Source organism: Hemitrygon akajei, chromosome 2, assembly GCF_048418815.1.
Source record: "Hemitrygon akajei chromosome 2, sHemAka1.3, whole genome shotgun sequence".
NCBI lineage: Eukaryota > Metazoa > Chordata > Chondrichthyes > Myliobatiformes > Dasyatidae > Hemitrygon > Hemitrygon akajei.
Genome location: NC_133125.1, coordinates 79,127,143 through 79,146,021, shown reverse-complemented (window position 1 = coordinate 79,146,021; position 18,879 = coordinate 79,127,143). Strand labels below are relative to the sequence as shown.

The window sequence follows — 18,879 nt, the reverse complement described above, 5'->3', positions numbered from 1 at the left end:
GCTTTCTTAACTACCCTATCTACCTGTGAGGCAACTTTCAGGGATCTGTGGATATGTACCCCCAGATCCCTCTGCTCCTCTACACTACCAAGTGTCCTGCCATTTACTTTGTACTCTGCCTTGGAGTTTGTCCTTCCAAAGTGTGCCACCTCACACTTCTCCCGGTTGAACTCCATCTGCCACTTCTCAGCCTACTTCTGCATCCTATCAATGTCTCTCTGCAATCTTCGACAATCCTCTACAACACCATCTACAACACCACCAACCTTTGTGTAGTCTGCAAACTTGCCAACCCACCCTTCTACCCCACATCCAGGTTGTTAATAAAAATCACAAAAAGTAGAGGTCCCAGAACAGATCCTTGTGGGACACCATTAGTCACAACCCTCCAATCTGAATGTACTCCTTCCACCATGACCCTCTACCTTCTGCAGGCAAGCCAATTCTGAATCCACCTGGCCAAACTTCACTGGATCCCATGCCTTCTGACTTTCTGAATAAGCCTACCATGTGGTATCTCGTCAAATGCCTTACTAAAATCCATGTAGATCACATCCACTGCACTACCCTCATCTATATGCCTGGTCACCTCCTCAAAGAACTCTATCAGGCTTGTTAGGCATGATCTGCCCTTCACAAATCCATGTTGACTGTCCCTGATCAGACCATGATTCTCTAAATGCCCATAGATCCTATCTCTAAGAACAGCCGTAAGGCTCACTGGTCTATAATTACCTGGACTATCCCTATAACCTTTTTTGAACAAGGGGACAACATTCGCCTCCCTCCAATCCTACAGTACCATTCCCGTTGACAATGAGGACATAAAGATCCTAGCCAGAGGTTCAGCAATCTCTTCCCCTGCCTTGTGGAGCGGCCTGGGGAATATTCCATCAGGCCCTGGGGACTTATCTGTCCTAATGTATTTTAACAACTCCAACACCTCCTCTCCCTTAATATTAACATGCTCCAGAACATCAACGTCACTCATATTGTCCTCACTGTCATCAAGTTCCCTCTCAGTGGTGAATACCAAAGAGAAGTATTCATTGAGGACCTCGCTCACTTGCACAGCCTCCAGGCACATCTTCCCATTTTTATCTCTAATCGGTCCTACCTTCACTCCTGTCATCCTTTTGTTCTTCACATAATTGAAGAATGCCTTGGGGTTTTCCTTTACCCTACTCACCAAGGCCTTCTCATGCCCCCCTCTTGCCCTTCTCAGCCTCTTCTTAAGCTCCTTTCTTGCTACCCTATATTCCTCAATAGACCCATCTGATCCTTGCTTCCTAAACCTCATGTATGCTGCCTTCTTCCACCTGACTAGATTTTCCACTTCACTTGTCACCCATGGTTCCTTCACCCTACCATTCTTTATCTTCCTCACTGGGACAAATTTATCCCTAACATCCTGCAAGATATCCCTAAACATCGACCACATGTCCATAGCACATTTCCCTGCAAAAACATCATCCTAATTCACACCTGCAAGTTCTAGCCTTATAGCCTCATAATTTGCCCTTCCCTAATTAAAAATTTTCCTGTCCTCTCTGATTCTATCCTTTTCCATGATAATGCTAAAGGTGAGGGAGCCGTGATCACTGTCCCCCAGATGCTCACCCACTGACAGATCTGTGACCTGACCCGGTTCATTATCTAATACTAGATCTAGTATGGCATTCCCCCTAGTCGGTTTGTCAACATACTGTGACAGAAATCCATCCTGGACACACTTAACAAACTCTGCCCCATCTAAACCCTTGGAACTAATCAAGTGTCAATCAATATTAGGGAAGTTAAAGTCACCCATGATAACAACCCTGTTATTTTTGCACCTTTCCAAAATCTGCCTCCCAATCTGCTCCTCGGTATCTCTGCTGCTACCAGGGCTATAGAATACCCCCAGTAGAGTAACTGCTCCCTTCTTGTTCCTGACTTCCACCCATATTGACTTAAAAGAGGATCCTGCTACATTACCCACCCTTTCTGCAGCTGTAATAGTATCCCTGACCAGTAATGCCACCCCTCCTCCCCTTTCCCCCCCTCTCTATCCCTTTTAAAGTACTGAAATCCAAGAATATTGAGAATCTGTTCCTGCCCTGGTGCCAGCCAAGTCTCCGTAATGGCCACTACATCATAATTCCATGTATGTATCCATCACCTTTGTTCCTGATGCTTCATACATTGAAGTACACTTTAGTCCTTCTACCTTACTACCTTTACACCCTTTATTCTGCTGTTCTTTCCTCAAAGCCTCTCTATATGTTAGATCTGGCTTTACTCCATGCGCTTCTTTCACTGCTCTATCACTCTGGGTCCCATCCAAGTTGTAAATTAGTTTAAACCCTCCCAAACTGGGTATATTTAATCACTAGAGCTTAGCAACAGAAGGCCTTTGCCAAGGTGCCAAACATGAAGCTGTTTAACAAGTTAAGAGCCCATGGAGTTACAAGAAAGATATTAGCATTAATAGAGCAGTGGCTGATTGGCAGGAGGCAAACAGTGGGAATAAAGGGAGCCTTTTCTAATTGGCTGCCGGTGACTAGAGGTATTCCACAGGGATCTGCATTGGGACCAATTCTTTTTAAATAATATGTCAGTGTTTTGGATGAAGAAATTAATGGCATTATGGCCAAGTGTCTGAATGATACGAAGATAGGTGGAGGGACAGGAAGTGTTAAGAAAGCAGAGACAATACAGAAGGACTTAAACAGATTAGGAGAATGGGCAAAGAGGTAGTAGATGAAATACAGTGCTAGGAAGTGTACGGTCATGCACTTTGGTGAAAGAAATAAAAGCGATGGCTTCTAAATGGAGAGAAAATTCAAAAATCTTAGGTGAATAGGGACTTAGGAGTCCTCGTGCAGGATTGCCTAAAGATTAATTTGCAGGTTGGGTTGGTAGTGAGGAAGGCAAATGCAATGTTAGAATTCATTTCGACAGCATTAAAATATACAAGCAAATGTGTAATATTAAGGCTTTATTAGACACTGATGAGCCCTCTGATGTACATTGTTAACAGGTTTGGCCCTGTATCTGGGAAAGGATGTACTTCCTACAGTGGGGTGTCTGACCAGAGGACACAGCCTCAGAAAAGAGTGACATCCATTTAGACCAGAGATGAGGTATTTCTTTGGCCAGAGAGCGATGGATCTGTGGAATTCACGCCAAGTCATTGGGTATATTTAAGGCAGAGTTTGATGGATTTTGCATAAGTCAGGATATGAAGGGATACGGGAGAAGGCAGGAGATTGGGGCTGAGAGGGGATATACTGTGATGTACTGTGTTTTCAACTTTGTCTCAGGGAAACGTTCTTTCATTTAGCTGTTTACATGTGTACAGTTGATTTACAATCAGAACCAGAATCAGGTTTAATATCACCAGAATATGTTGTGAAACTTATTGTCTTCGTGGCAGCAGTACAATGCATTTGATAATAATAGAGAAAAACGTGAATTTCAGTAGGTAGATATGTATGCATTAACTAGTTAAATTAAATAAGTTGTGCAAAAATAGAAATAAAAGTGTAATGAGGTAGTGTTCTTGGATTCAATGTCCATTCAGAAATTGGATGGCAGAGGTGAAGAAACTGTTCCTGAACTGTTCAGTGTGTGCCTTCATTGTTTTGTACCTCTTTCCTGTTGGTAGCAATGAGAACAAGTCATGACCTGGGTGATGGGGGTCCCTAATGATGGATACCATATTAGCATCCGCAATGAACTTGAACTTAATATTAATCACGATATTGGTGTTTACTCCTTTATTTTTCTCCAGAATAGTGGCATGAGATCTTTTACATCCAGTTAATAAAATGTCAAAATGGTTGTTGTGATGCATTTAGTGTAGTAGTGTAGTGGGTAGTGCTTGTCATTCTCACTTTCAGCTTCCACCGCTGGGTAGCAGTCTTGCGAAAAGGAGCGCTGAATGCCTAAGTCTCTCTCTGCCAGTACATAGCCTCTCCAGTAGCAAGCCTCCTTGCTGGTGACTCATGGAAATTAAACTTCCTTTCGCACTCTGACTGAACTACAGAGGATGGGGAGAAGGTCTGGCCCCTGCAAATGTAGCACGCAGGCTCTTGGGTGTGTGGTCAGGCCTTGGTGCTTGTGAACCACATCCCCAGCCTCAGGAGAGATGAAGGCTATGGGAGTAAACTCAGACAGCAAATCCAGAGAGGAGCCCCTAATTCGGCTGGATGTCATGGAACGTCCTTCCAGCAGCTGCTGCTGCCAAGCTGGTACCAAACATAAGACTTCATAAGCTTTCCTTTGTTCTACACTAGTGAGGCCGAGAGAGGGATCTTGACGACTGGGCATCTCAGGATCTCCGTACCTTGGCCCAGGCTTGTGATGATGATCATCATCACCCATTGTCCTTCAAGACAGACAGATGCCAAACAACCAACCAATAAACAGACGGATACTGGCTTAACATTCCGTCCATAAGAGTGTAAATCTGGAATTATAGGACTCTCATTATTGGAGTGGCATCCCAGATTATGTCTAGTCTTGAAATCTTAAACATCCAACCCCAGCTCTAAGACACAAATAGCCGATTTCTATGTCTTACATTAATCTATTTTCTGAATGTTGTACTCAGTGGAAACTTACTAGCCATCAGCATGGTAGCAACCTTTCAGATTGTTGTCACTGGTGGAAGCATAGGGTTATTACAACTGGATTATATAGAAGGAAGAGCAAATTTAGAATGTCAGATAACAATATTAATAGTTAAAGGCATCTATGGAAAAACAATATATATTCTTTTGTGAACTGAATAACAACTTTGAAGTTAAATGGTTGTTTTTTAACTGAACAAATACTTTTTATGAAGTTGATTTTTTTCAAAAAGCTTAAATATGAAAGTGCAATCAGAAGCTGTGGAAATACACAGCGCATCAATCAGGGGTGTGTGTGGACTGAACATTCATTAAGAGTTGTAGGTTTTGGTGTCTTGCTACCAAGACCTACTGAACTATATGTTAGCAACATAGTTCACTACTAGAAAGAAAATACTGGTTTGAAATTATAGCATTGATTTGCTGAAGAATCTCCCCTTCATTGTCTCATGGATTATTCAGACAAATGAATGGGTGAACTTTATTTTTATGTGCTATATGTTTAGTTTAATTACCAAAAGATAAATCTGTTCACAGAGTAGAAGGAATTACTGAATATCCCATGCTTTTTCCTTGATTTCCTAAAGGAACTGGTATATAGTCTCTTCAGAGTAAGTCCAATGCAAAGCAGCTCACCTGTCATGTTACAGTACACAAGGAGAGGTCCCACTGCCCCACTGCCATCGGGATCAATGGAGAAGAAACCTGATGTGTTCCCTTTGTGTTTGTAAGCTTCACATGATTGCTCATGCACCGCTGCAGTGAGAGAACAAAATAATAAGAATCTTCAACAGGAGAGAATCTGCAGATGCTGGAGATCCAAAACAACACACACAAAGTGCTGGAGGAACTCAGCAGGCTAGGCAGCATCTGTTGAAAAGAGTAAAAAAAGAGTTGAAAAGGGTCGGGCCAAGACCCTTCTTTAGGACGGTGTGATTTAAACATATAAATTATTTATAAAGGAAATTATTCTGCAATTCAGTAAGAACTACATGTTTACAATCAATCCAGATCAAAAATACGTATTACTAAATAGATTACATTTTTGAAGAAAACTCAGAACTCTAAAGCTGATGCTTTATTGATTAAGACTATTGATAAAATCTGGTTTAAAAGTCAATGGTGAGGATTTAAGATGAGCTGAGTATGGAGAAGCTTTCTGCAAAGAGTTTTTGGAAGATGGAATGTGTTAGCACATTGAAGCAGAAACCCTTATTTCCTGAAAGCAAGTGAAGGCCATGCATTTAAGGTGAGAGGGGAATAATTTTGAAGGAGATGTGATGGGCAGGTTTCTTTTACACATAGTGGTGGGTGTCTGGGGTGTTTGTAGACACAAATGCTTTAAGGACTTTTAAGACGTTTAGATAGGCACATGAATGTGATGAAAATGGAACAATATGGGCATTGTGTGGACAGAAGGGATTAGTTTTGTTGGCCTTTTGATTACTAATTTAATTGGCTTGGCACAGTAGTGTAAGCTGAAGGGCTTGTTCCTGTGCTGTAATTTTCTATGCTCTATGTCAATATTCTACAAGTGACAAAGAGATTTGAGGGCCATGAATTCTACTTCAAGTTCAAGATCAAGTTTATCATTCAACCATGCATGAATATTGCCAAACAAAACAGCATACACAGCATTTAGCATAAATAGTACATTTGGTTTATTTTATTATATTAGCTTTGATTGCTCAAGAAAGGAGCCAGCTCAGTAGGAGACCATAAGTCATAGCTGATATTAGGCCATTTGGCCCATCGAGTCTGTCATTCTGTCATTCATCATGACTGATTCTCTGGCAAAATAAATTTCTCTATATCTCTGTTTTAAATGGACACCCCTCTTTCCTGAGGCTGTGCCCTCTTGTCCTAGACACCCCCACCATGGGCAGCATCCTTTCCACATCTACTCTGTCTAAGTCTTTCAACATTCGAAAGGTTTCAATGAGATTCTTCTAAACTCCAGTTAGTACAGACCCACAGCCATCATATGATGGCTCATATGATAATCCTTTCGTTCCCAGAAATATCCCCATGAATCTTCTCTGAACCTTCTCCAATGCCAGCACATCTTTTCCTAGATGAGGAGCCCAAAACAGTTCACAATACTCAAGGTGAGGCCTCACCAGTGCCTTATAAAGACTCAGCATCACATCCCTGCTCTTGTATTCTAGACCTCTAGAAATGAATGTTAACATTGCATTTGCCTTCCTCACCACTGACTCAATCTGCAATTTAACCTTTAGGGTGTTCTGCACAAGAACTCCCAAGTCTCTTTGCATTTCAGATTTTTGGAACTTATCTCCATTTAGAAAATAGTCTGCACACTTATTTATACTACCAAAGTGCATGACCATGCTTTTTCCAATATTGTATTTCTTTGTCACTCTCTTGCCCGTTCTCCCAATCTGTTGAAGTCCTTCTGCAACCTTCCTGTTTACTCAACACTACCTGCCCCTCCACCAATCCTCATATCATCTGCAAACTTGACAACAAAGCCATCTATTCCATATTCCTCTAAATCATAGTTATACAGCATAAAAAGAAGTGGTCCCAAGAACAACCCCTATGAAACACCACTAGTCACTGGCAGCCAACCAACAAGGAACTTTTTATTCCAACTTGCTATCTCTTGCCAATCAGCCAATGCACTAACCATTCCAGTAACTTTCCAGTAATGCCATGGGCTCTTAATTTGGTAGGCAGCCTTATGTGTGGCACCCTTGTCAAAGGCCTTCTGAAAGTCCAAATGTACAACATCTACTGCATCCCCTTTATCTATCTTACATGTAATCTCCTCGAAGAATTCCAACATGTTCATCAGGCAAGCATTTCTCTTAAGGAAACCATGCTGACTTTGTCCTACCTTGCCCCGTATCTCCAAGTACCCCATAACCTTATCCATAACAATTAACAATTGACATCTTCCTAACCACTGAGGTCAGACAAACTTGTCTATAATTTCCTTTCTGCTGCCTTCCTCCTTTCTTAAAGACTGGAGTGGCATTTGCAATTTTCCATTCCCCTGGCACCATGCAAGAGTCCAATAATCTTTGAAATATCATTACTAATGTCTCTGGAAGCTCTACCACTACCTCTTTCAGAACCCTAGGGTGCAGCTTATCTGGTCGAGATGACTTAAGTCTTTCAGCTTTTTGAGCACTTTATCCCTTGTAATAGTAACTGCACACATTTCTCTTCCCTCACATATTTCAACATCTGGCACACTGCTAGTGTCTTCCACAGTGAAGACTGATATAAAATTCTCAACTTATCTGCCATCTCCTTATCCCCGTTATTATTTGTCTGGCCTCATTTTCTAGTGGTCCTATATCCATTCTCATCTCCCTTTTACTTTTTACATAGCTGAGAAAGCTTTTACTATCCCCTTTGATATTGTTTGCTATGATATTTAATCTTTTCCCTCCTAATGATTCTTTTATTTGCTCTCTGTAGGGTTTTAAAAGCTTCCCAATACTCTGTCTTCCCACTAATTTTTGTTTTGTTTTATGCCCTCTGATTTGCTTTTACATTAACTTTGTCTACCCTTGTCAGCCACAGTTGTACTATTTAGCCATTTGAGTATTTTTTTAGAATATATCTATCCTGCACGTTCCTCATTTTTCCTAAAACTCACGCCATTGTTATCATCCCTGCCATTATCTCCTTCCAATTTACTTTGGCCAGCTCCTCTCTCATACCAATGTGATTTCCTTTACTCCACTGAAATATTGCTATGTCAGACTTTCCTTTCTCCCTATCAAATTTAAAGATGAACTTAGTCATATTGTGATCACTGCCTCCTAAGAGTTCTTCTACCTTAAGCTCCCTTATCACTTCTGGTTGATTTCGTAACACCCTATCCAGTTTAGGTGATCCCCTGGTAGGCTCAATGGCAAGCTGCTCTAAAAAGCCATCTGGTTGGCATTCAACAAACTCAATCTCTTGGGATACATTTCCAACCTGATTTTCCCAATCGACCTGCATGTTGAAATCTCTCTCTCCATGACTATCATAACATTGTCCTTTTGACATACCTTTTTCTATTTTTTGTTGTAAACTGGTCCACAACCCAGTTACTGTTGGGAGGCCTGTGTATAACTGCCATCAGGGTCCGATTACCCTTGCAGAAACACTGATAGGCCTTCTCAGTTCTAAACTGCTTCAGAGTTGTAATGTTGTTCCATTATAGAAGCAAGCAATTATACCATTGAACTCCGGCTGTATGTTAGTATGAGCAATGCAGTTACTTTCATGACACGCCACTATGGCTGGAGTTCGGCAATTTTATATATATATATTCTTTTTTTTTTCCTTTTGCACACTAATATAATTCGTTTTTAAATTTCGTAGTTAAATTAGCTTCCAACAGCCATTCTCAGGGACAAAAGCAAAACAATATTCTGGAAGAACTCAGCAGGCCAAGGTGTAAGTCAACATTTTGAGTCAAGGCCCTGCATCAAAACCGAGCAGGAAGGTACAGACTGTCAATAATAGCAGTATGAAGAGGAAGAGTTTGGTGATGGAGGCTCGTAGGTGATAGGAAGATCAATCTTGCCATAGGTCAATCTTGTCCTTGTGGAGCACATTGTAGCATAGCAATTAGTGTGACTCTGTTACTGCTCAGGGCATTAGAGTTCGACACTCAGTTCCAGCCTTTGTATGATCCTTCCCTTGTGTGCATGGGTTTTCTTCCGGGTGCTCCGGTTTCCTCCTACATTTTAAAGATGCACCTATTAGTGGGTTAGTTGGCCATTGTAAATTGTCCCATGATTACACTTGGGGTAATTTGATGGGTTGCTGGGTGGCACGGCTTGCTGGGCCAGAAGGACCCATTCCCTGAAGTATCTCTAAATTAAAAATAAGTAAATAGTTTAGCTAATCTCTTTAAATCTGTGTACCTGTATGTGAATACTTCCAAATATGGAAATAATCCTTATTCACTTATTTTGTTCAGCTCCCCATGAATACCAACGTTCAGTAAAATCTCTCTCAACCTTCTGCTCTCCAAGAATGGGAAGGTTACAACTTCTCACACTCCAAAAGAAATGTTCAAAAATATGATTTATTTACAAATATGCATTTTTGCCAAAGAGTGATTCTGGTGTTCCTGAGACCAATATGGGAAATATAGTCAGCACTCTTGTGAATGTCACATACTTTTTCAAATTCGGTGCTAAAAATTGGACACAGTACTCCAGATGTGGCTGAATTAGTGTTTTATAGTTCATGTCTGTTCACTGCTCCCAAGAATTTATCATTGAGCCTTAAAGACGGATGTTGCACTTGCACAAATAGATAAAGAATGGAGATTCATAGGGAACATGCTGCTGTGACAATTAAATCTTTCAGTTGAAAATGGTAGGAAACTTACAAGTCAGCTTAATATCCTTTTCTAGCATGTGATCTGTAGCCATGTGGGCATTGGTCTTCATGTACATATCCAGATATCTGTTGATTACAATGAGGATTTTTGCCTCTACCATACTTCTAGACAGTGAGTTCTAGATCACTAACACCTTCTGAGGGAAAAACTATTTTCTGCATTTTGGTCACACTTTCTACAATAATTTTAAAGCAATCCCCTTAGTTTTAGACTCCACTGTTAATAGCTTCTTCCTAGTTACTCTCGCCATACCCTTCATAATATAATAAGCCTCAATGATGTCTCACCTCAGCCCCCTCTGTTATTAACAGAACAGCTCCAGTTTATGACCTAACTAGCACTGTGCACATACTCTGTAATGTCCCTCTGGTCTCCAACTCAATTACTGTGTTCCTATTATATATTCCCTTGTCTTTTAACCCCTTAAGCTCTCTTTACTAGCTTTCATATTTATATACTGTAATTCTCATTTTATATAAATCTTTATTCTTTAGAGACCATAGGACTATAAAACATAGCAGCAGAATTAGGCTATTTGGCCTATTGAGTCTGCTCTACTATTCAATCAAGGCTAATCCTCTTTTTCCTCTCCTCAACTCCATTTCTTGACCTTCTCCCCATAACCCTCGATGCCATGTCCAATCAAGAACCGATCAAGCTCTGCCTTAAATACACCCAACAACCTGGCCTCCACAGCTGCCTGTGGTAAAAAAATTCCACAAATTTAGCATACTCTGACTAAAGAAATTTCCCCACATCTCTGTTTTAAATGGACAACCCTATCTCCTGAGGCTCTGCCCTCTTGTTCTAGACTTCCCAACCATGGGAAACATCCTTTGCACATATACTCTGTCTAGCCTTTTCAACATTTGGAAGGTTTCAATAAGATCCCCCATCATCTATCTAAATTCCAGTGAGCACAGACCCAGAGCCATCAAACGTTCCTTGTATAATAACCTTTTCATTCCTGGAAAAATCCATGTGAACCTCCTCTGAATCCTCTTTTATGCCAGCATATCTTTTCTTAGATGAGGAGCCCATAGCTGTTCACAATACTCAAGGTGAGGCCTCACTAGTACCTTATAAAGCCTTAGTATCACATCCCTGCTCTTGTATTCTAGATCTCTAGAAATGAATGCTAACATTGCATTTGCCTTCCTCACCACTGACTGAACCGCAGTTAACCTTTAAGGTGTTCTGCATAAGGACTCCCAAGTCCCTGTATCTCAGATTTTTGGACCTTATCCCCATTTAGAAAATAGACTGCACACATTTCTACTACCAGAGTACATGACCATGCCTTTTCTAATATTGTATTTCATTTGCCACTCTCTTGCCCATTCTCCTAATCTGTCTAAGTCCTTCTGCAGCTTATCTGTTTCCTTAACACTACCTGCCCCTCCATCAATCTTTGTATTGTCTGCAACCTTGACAACAAAGCCATCTATTCCATCATTTAAATTAGTGGTCACCAACCTTTTTAAGCCCAAGATCCCCTACCTTGGCCTTACTGAAAGGCAAGATCGACCGACTAAATCATTTAGAGAAAAAACAGCTCAGATTGTACTTCCAACTTAAGACCTTTTATTTGGGCTGATTGTATTTGAATTACATAAAATGCTTTTGTCAAACTTTCAAATTAATTCAACCAAGAAAACACTGTAACTAGCACATCAAACAGGCTACAGCGGCATCGAGCTCATCCAATAATGACTTGAATAAGCAGTGCTGAAACACTTTTGCTCAAATTAAGTTTATCATTTTGACCACCAGTGTCATTACATGAGAGAAGTCCATGTCCTTCCCAGCCAAGGCCAGCTGATGAATCACACAGTGATAATCCAGGAAGTCAAGAAAATCAGGGTCATTACAGCACAGTGTTATAAAACCAACGTGCACACCGTGCATTGCTGGGGCCCCATCAGTAGTAATTGCCACCAGTTTATGAATGGGGATGTCATTTTCACGGACATTTTTTTAAACTCATTGTGAATATCCTCACCTCTTATTCTCTCCTTTAAGTGCAAAAGAGTGAGGAAGTCCTCCTTTGTTGTAAAATCCTGGAAAGCCATTCTGACAAATACGACAAACTGAGCTGTTTGCATTACATCCAGGGATTCATCAAACTGTCGTGAAAAATATTCACAGAGTGACAAGTCCTTTAACACTTGTTGATCCACGTCCTCTGAGCCTTCAACCCCGATTTCAGCTCCTCTACTTTCCTGGTATTGGTAAACTGTTACTGAGACATTTCTTTACATTTGGGGAATGTTGGAATTTAAAAGGGGAGAAGTGTTGTAATGTGAGCATTATAAAGATAAGTTAATACCAATTAGAATCATGGTAAAGCTGTTTGTAAAGAGAGATTTCTTCCAGGGTTGCAGGGTTTTCCTTCCAGTCTTTTCTGCCCAGTGCGCATTTGTGAAAGCCTCTGTATGCGAGTAGATAGATAGATAGATAGATAGATAGATACTTTATTCATCCCCATGGGGAAATTCAACTTTTTTCCAATGTCCCATACACTTGTTGTAGCAAAACTAATTACATACAATACTTAACTCAGTAAAAAAAATGTGATATGCATCTAAATCACTATCTCAAAAAGCATTAATAATAGCTTTAAAAAGTCCTTAAGTCCTGGCGGTAGAATTGTAAAGCCTAATGGCATTGGGGAGTATTGACCTCTTCATCCTGTCTGAGGAGCATTGCATCAATAGTAACCTGTCGCTGAAACTGCTTCTCTGTCTCAGGATGGTGCTATATAGAGGATGTTCAGAGTTGTCCATAATTGACCGTAGCCTACTCAGCGCCCTTCGCTCAGCTACCGATGTTAAACTCTCCAGTACTTTGCCCATGACAGAGCCCGCCTTCCTTACCAGCTTATTAAGATGTGAGGCGTCCCTCTTCTTAATGCTTCCTCCCCAACACGCCACCACAAAGAAGAGGGCGCTCTCCACAACTGACCTATAGAACATCTTCAGCATCTCACTACAGACATTGAATGACGCCAACCTTCTTAGGAAGTACATTCGACTCTGTGCCTTCCTGCACAAGGCATCTGTGTTGGCAGTCCAGTCTAGCTTCTCGTCTAACTGTACTCCCAGATACTTGTAGGTCTTAACCTGCTCCACACATTCTCCATTAATGATCACTGGCTCCATATGAGGCCTAGATCTCCTAAAGTCCACCACCATCTCCTTGGTCTTGGTGATATTGAGACGCAGGTAGTTTGAGTTGCACCATATCACAAAGTCCTGTATCAGTTTCCTATACTCCTCCTCCTGTCCATTCCTGACACACCCCACTATGGCCGTGTCATCAGCGAACTTCTGCACATGGCAGGACTCTGAGTTATATTGGAAGTCTGATGTGTACAGGGTGAATAGGACCGGAGAGAGTACGGTTCCCTGCGGCGCCCCTGTGCTGCTGACCACCGTGTCAGACCTATAGTCTCCCAACCGCACATACTGAGGTCTATCTGTCAAGTAGTCCACTATCCAATCCACCATGTGAGAGTCTACTCCCATCTCCGTTAGTTTGTGCCTTAAGATCTTGGGCTGGATGGTGTTAAAGGCACTAGAGAAGTCAAGGAATGTAATCCTCACAGCACAACTGACCCCCTCTAGGTGAGAGAGTGATTTGTGCAGCAAATACGTGATAGCATCCTCCACTCCCACCTTCTCCTTATACGCAAAATGAAGATGATCCTGGGCGTGCCTGGTTTGTGGCCTCAGATTCTGTATTATCACCCGCTCCATGGTCTTCATCAAGTGCGACGTCAAGGCAACAGGTCTGAAGTCATTCAACTCCTTTGGTTGTGGTTTCTTCGGTACCGGGACAATACAGGATGTTTTCCACTGTCTGGGTACTCTTCTCTGCTCCAGGCTCATGTTGAAGATGCGCTGTAGTGGTTCTCCCAGCTCAGTCGCACAGGCCCTCAGTAATCGTGGGGAAACTCCATCCGGTCCAGCCACCTTGCTGGTACAGATCTTCCTCAGTTGACCTTCCACCTGTGCAGCCGTAATCCTGGGCGTGGGCAAGGTCTCCTGTGAGTGGCTATTTTCCTGTGAGGGAAGTAAGCCTGGTGTGGATTTCTGCGGTGAGGATGAGATTGAGCTGTCGAACCTGTTGAAGAAGTTGTTCAGCTGGTTCGCTTTCTCCACATCTCCAGTTATGTTCGCCCTCCGCTTTGCACCGCATCCGGTGATGATCTTCATCCCATCCCACACCTCCTTCATGCTTTTTTTCTGCAGCTTTTGTTCTAGCTTCCTCCTATACTGCTCCTTTGCCCCCCTTATCTGTACTCTGAGTTCCTTCTGAACTCTTTTAAGCTCCAACCGATCACCATCCTTAAAGGCCCTCTTCTTCTGGTTTAGGAGGCCTTTGATGTGACTAGTGATCCAGGGCTTATTATTGGGATAGCAGCGAACAGTTCTAACAGGGACAACTGCATCCACACAAAAGTTAATATAGTATCGTTTTACTGTCCTAGATAAAGTTGTTCCTTTTGGGCATGAAGTTATCGAATGGTCCTTTTTCAAAGTAGAAGTTACTACATATTTGCATCAAAAGGTTTATCAGGCATAATGAATGTGTGTATTTATTACTCATTTTTTTCGGGATCTACTGGGAAAGTGTCAAAGATCGACCGGTCGATCGCAATCGACTTGTTGGTGACCACTAATCTAAATCATAGATATACAGCTTAAGAAGAAGCAGGCCCAACACCAACCCCTGCAGAACACCACTAGTCTCTGGCAGCCAACCAGAAAAGGATCCTTTTATTCACAAATGTCATCTCCTACCAATTAGCCAATGCTCTAACCACGTCAGTAACTTTTCTATAATACCATGGGCTCTTAACCTGGTGGCAGCATAATGTGTGGCACCTTTTCAAAGGCCTTCTGAAAGTCCAAATGTACAACATCTACTGCATCCCCTTTATCTATGTGTAATCTCCTCAAAGAATTCCAACATGTTCGTCAGGCAAGAATTTTCCTTAAGGAAACCATGCTAACTTTGTCCTACCTTGCCCTGTATTTCCAAGTACCCCATAATCTTATCCTTAACAATTGACTCTAACATCTTCCCAACCACTGAGGTCAGGCTAACCAGTCTAAGGATGCTGTCTAAGTTGCATGCCATTTTGGAAAATGACTCCCATCCACTCCATAATGTACTGGTTAGGCACAGGAGTACATTCAGCCAAAGACTCATTCCACCGAGATGCAACACTGAGCGGCATAGGAAGTCATTCCTACCTATGACCATCAAACTTTACAACTCCTGAGATACCCTGAGCCAATAGGCTGGTCCTGGACTTATTTCCACTTGGCATGATTAACTTAATTTTTTTAAATTATTTATGGTTTTATATTGCTATATTTCTTCACTATTCTTGGTTGGTGCAGCTGTAATGAAACCCAATTCCCCTCATGATCAATAAAGTATGTCTGTCTGTCTGTCTGTCTATAATTTCCTTTCTGTTGCCTTCCTCCTTTCTTAAAGACTGGAGTGACATTTGCAATTTTCCAGTCCTCTGGCAGCATGCAAGAGTCCAATAATTTTTGAAATATCATTACTAATATCTCCAGAAGCTCTGCCACTACCTCTTTCAGAACCCTAGGGTGCAGCTTATCTGGTCCAGATGACTTAAGTCTTTCAGCTTTTTGAGCACTTTATCCCTTGTAATAGTAACTACACTCACTTCTCTTCCCTCACATCCTTCAACATCTGGCACACTGCCAGTGTCTTCCACAGTGAAAACTGATGTAAAATTTTCAATTCATCTGCCATCTCCTTATCTCCATTATTATTTGTCTGGCCTCATTTTCTAGTGGTCCTATGTCCATTCTCATTTCCCTTTTATTTTTTACATACCTGAGAAAGCTTTTACTATCCACTTTGATATTGTTTTCTAGCTTGCTTTCATGTTTCACCTTTTCCCTTCTAGTGATTTTTTTTTAGTTGTTTTCTATAGGGATTTAAAAGCTTCCCAGTCCTCTGCCTTCCCATTATTTTTTTGGTTTGTAGTTTTGACTTCCATTGTCAGCAATGGTTGTACTATTTTGCCAATGTGTTTTTCTTCATTTTTGGAATACATCTACCTTGCACTTTCCTCATCTTTCCCAGAAACTCACACCATTGCTACTGGGCTGTCATCCCTGCCAGCATCTCCTTTTCCAATTTACTTTGTCCAACTCCTCTCTGATGCTAATGTAATGTCCTTTACTCCACTGAAATACTGCTATGTTAGACTTTACTTTCTCCCTATCACATGTTAAGTTGAACTCAATCATATTGTGACCACTGATTCCTAAAGGTTCTTTTAACTTAAGCTCCCTTATGACCTTCGGTTCATTACATAACATCAATACAGTATAGCTGATACCTTTTGTAGGATCGACAACAAATTGTTCTAAAAAGCCATCTCATAGGCATTCAGCAAACTTCTTCTCAATATAATTGCTGTATATTTTATTTTGTTCAAGTTGCACCCTGACCAACAGACCACAGCAAATTCCTAATGCACATACAGTAAATGTATTTGACAAATAAAGTTGATTGCTGACCCTAAATCCCTAGTGCATCTTCTCAAATGCTTTTCTGGATTAATATCCATTTAGTAATTTTTGCCCAAATCATTGACATCATCCCACAGTGTAAAGACACCCCCACCCCCACCACTTTTAACCACCAGATCATTTCTTGCTTTATTCTCAAGCTGCTGCATTTAATTCCAAGTTATTAATATATTACAAAGAACCCTGTTAGTAACATTCTTCCATTCATAAAATCCTCTATTGACCATTACACTTTACTTAGAGTCATAAAGTACTAGAGACACTAAAGAAACTCTCCCTATGGCCTGTCAAGTCCATGTCGACATGATGGTAAACAGCATCAAGGGATCAAGGGCACCTTCAAAAGGCGACTTCTCAAAAAGGCACCATCTATCATTAAGGACCACCCTCACCCAGGCCATGCCCTCCTTTCATTGCTACCATCAAGGAAGAGGTGATGTAGCCTGGAAACATACAGTCATTGTTTGGGGAACAGCTTATCCCCTCCACCATCAGATTTCTGAATGGACAATGAATCCATGGGCACTATTATTATGTATTGCATTGAACTGCTGCCTCAGAACAACACATTTCACAAAATATGTCTATGATTTTAAACGTGATTCTGATTCTGACCTGATCTTCTGCCTAGTTTCATGTAACTTCACTCAGACCATAACCCTCCAAAATCCTGCCATCCATAAACCTATCTTAAACGTTAACATTGAACCCACATCTACCACTTCCGCTAGCAGCTCGTTCCATACTCTGTTTCCCCTCAGATTCCCCTTAAATATTTACCCTAAACTCTGAGCTCTAGTCCTAGTCTCCCCAGCCTGACGAGATAAAAGCCTGCATGTTTTCACCCTATCTGTACCCCTCATCATTTTGTACCCCTCTACGAGATCTCCCCTCATTCTTCTCACCATTAAGCCAATTTTAAACCCAGTTCCTCACATTTCATTAGATCCAATGATCTTTTATCTTTTTAAACCAACCTGCCATGCGAGATTTTGCTGAAATCCATGGAGACTACATTACATGTACTGCCCTCATCAACCTCAAAATTGTTGCACAGACTTGACCTTCCCCTAACTAATTTGTTCCGTCTGGAACGGTTTAATCATTGCCTTTCAAAATGAAGGCTTGTACCGTTCCTTATAATTACACTTAATTAAACTACCAGACCTGTAATTACTTGGTTTATTTCTTCCTCCTCACCAGGGAAGATTGAAAAATAATGATCTTTTTTTACTTTTAAAATGAATGGTAATTTAGCCATTCTCAAAGATGCTAACTTATTTAAGACTTCCTCTTTAACAATGTTGCTCTGTCCTATAGTTTAACCTTTTTTTTGTGTGTGCCGTACTCTACCAGAGTCTTGGTGACCACTTTTTTTCAAGTGGTTGTCTTGGAGGAAAGATTCTGTGAGTGGTCCCCCATGTCCTTCTCACAGCGCAGTTGATTTTTTTTTTACGAGGCCAAATTGCGAGCTCAACACTCAACCCGTCACGGATGGAAAACGTGCCCGGGAGCAGCCCGACTGGATTCAAACTCAGGAACCTTCGCTCTGGAGTCTGGTGCGGATGTCACTGTGCCACCAGCCGGCTACTTTAACCTTATCCTCCTTAAATATAACATAGAGTCATTTCTCTCCTTGATGGTGAATCCACAAAACATTCAGTGAGAAAACATTTCCCAGGGAACTACACGTGAAGTGTATCCAGCTGTGGATCCTTTAAGGCCACGTTAGGGATCTGGAGCAGCAGCTGGGTGACCTTCAGCTTGTACAGGAGAGTGAGGGGACAGTCGATCAGAGTTACAGGGAAGTAGGCACCCCGAAGTTGTAGGAGGCGAGTATCCAATGACTGTCAGGAGAAATGGAAATGTGAATAGGCAGTTAGCACAGAGCACACCTATTGCCATTTCCCTCAATAATAAGTATACCACTTTGGATACTGTTGTGGGGGTTGGACTCCCAGGGGAATGCCACAGAGACCAGATTACTGGCGCTGAGCATGGGTTCATGGTGAAGAAGGGAAAGAGGGAGAAGAGGCAAGCAGTACAGTGGCATATAGTGTCCAAGCCTTCCCCACCATTACCCTTTCAGATCTGCCTGAGCACCATGATTGGGCATCTTTTACATACCTGTTGCATCCCTTTTAAAATGGCTATCACGGCACATCGACGTATCCCTTTTGGGTCGGCCCCTGCCGTCCCCTATCCTGTATTTCCTTCTGGTTTTGCTTAGCTTTCACAGCATGTTCGTGCTCCCCCATCCCCTCTGGGCTTGTCACGTTGCATCTCTTCACTTTGTCCA

The 18,879-nt window shown here is 41.6% G+C and overlaps 1 protein-coding gene across 2 annotated transcripts in view; it reads right to left on the bottom strand.

Moving 5' to 3' along the window:
* Positions 1-18,879, bottom strand: part of LOC140714284 (contactin-associated protein-like 5) — a 1,700,882-nt gene that overhangs the window by 781,361 nt on the left and 900,642 nt on the right. For both annotated transcript variants that reach the window (XM_073025370.1, XM_073025379.1), the window contains exon 12: positions 5,253-5,372. In XM_073025370.1, coding sequence (XP_072881471.1) covers positions 5,253-5,372 — 120 coding nt within the window. The remainder of the gene's footprint in view (positions 1-5,252; positions 5,373-18,879) is intronic.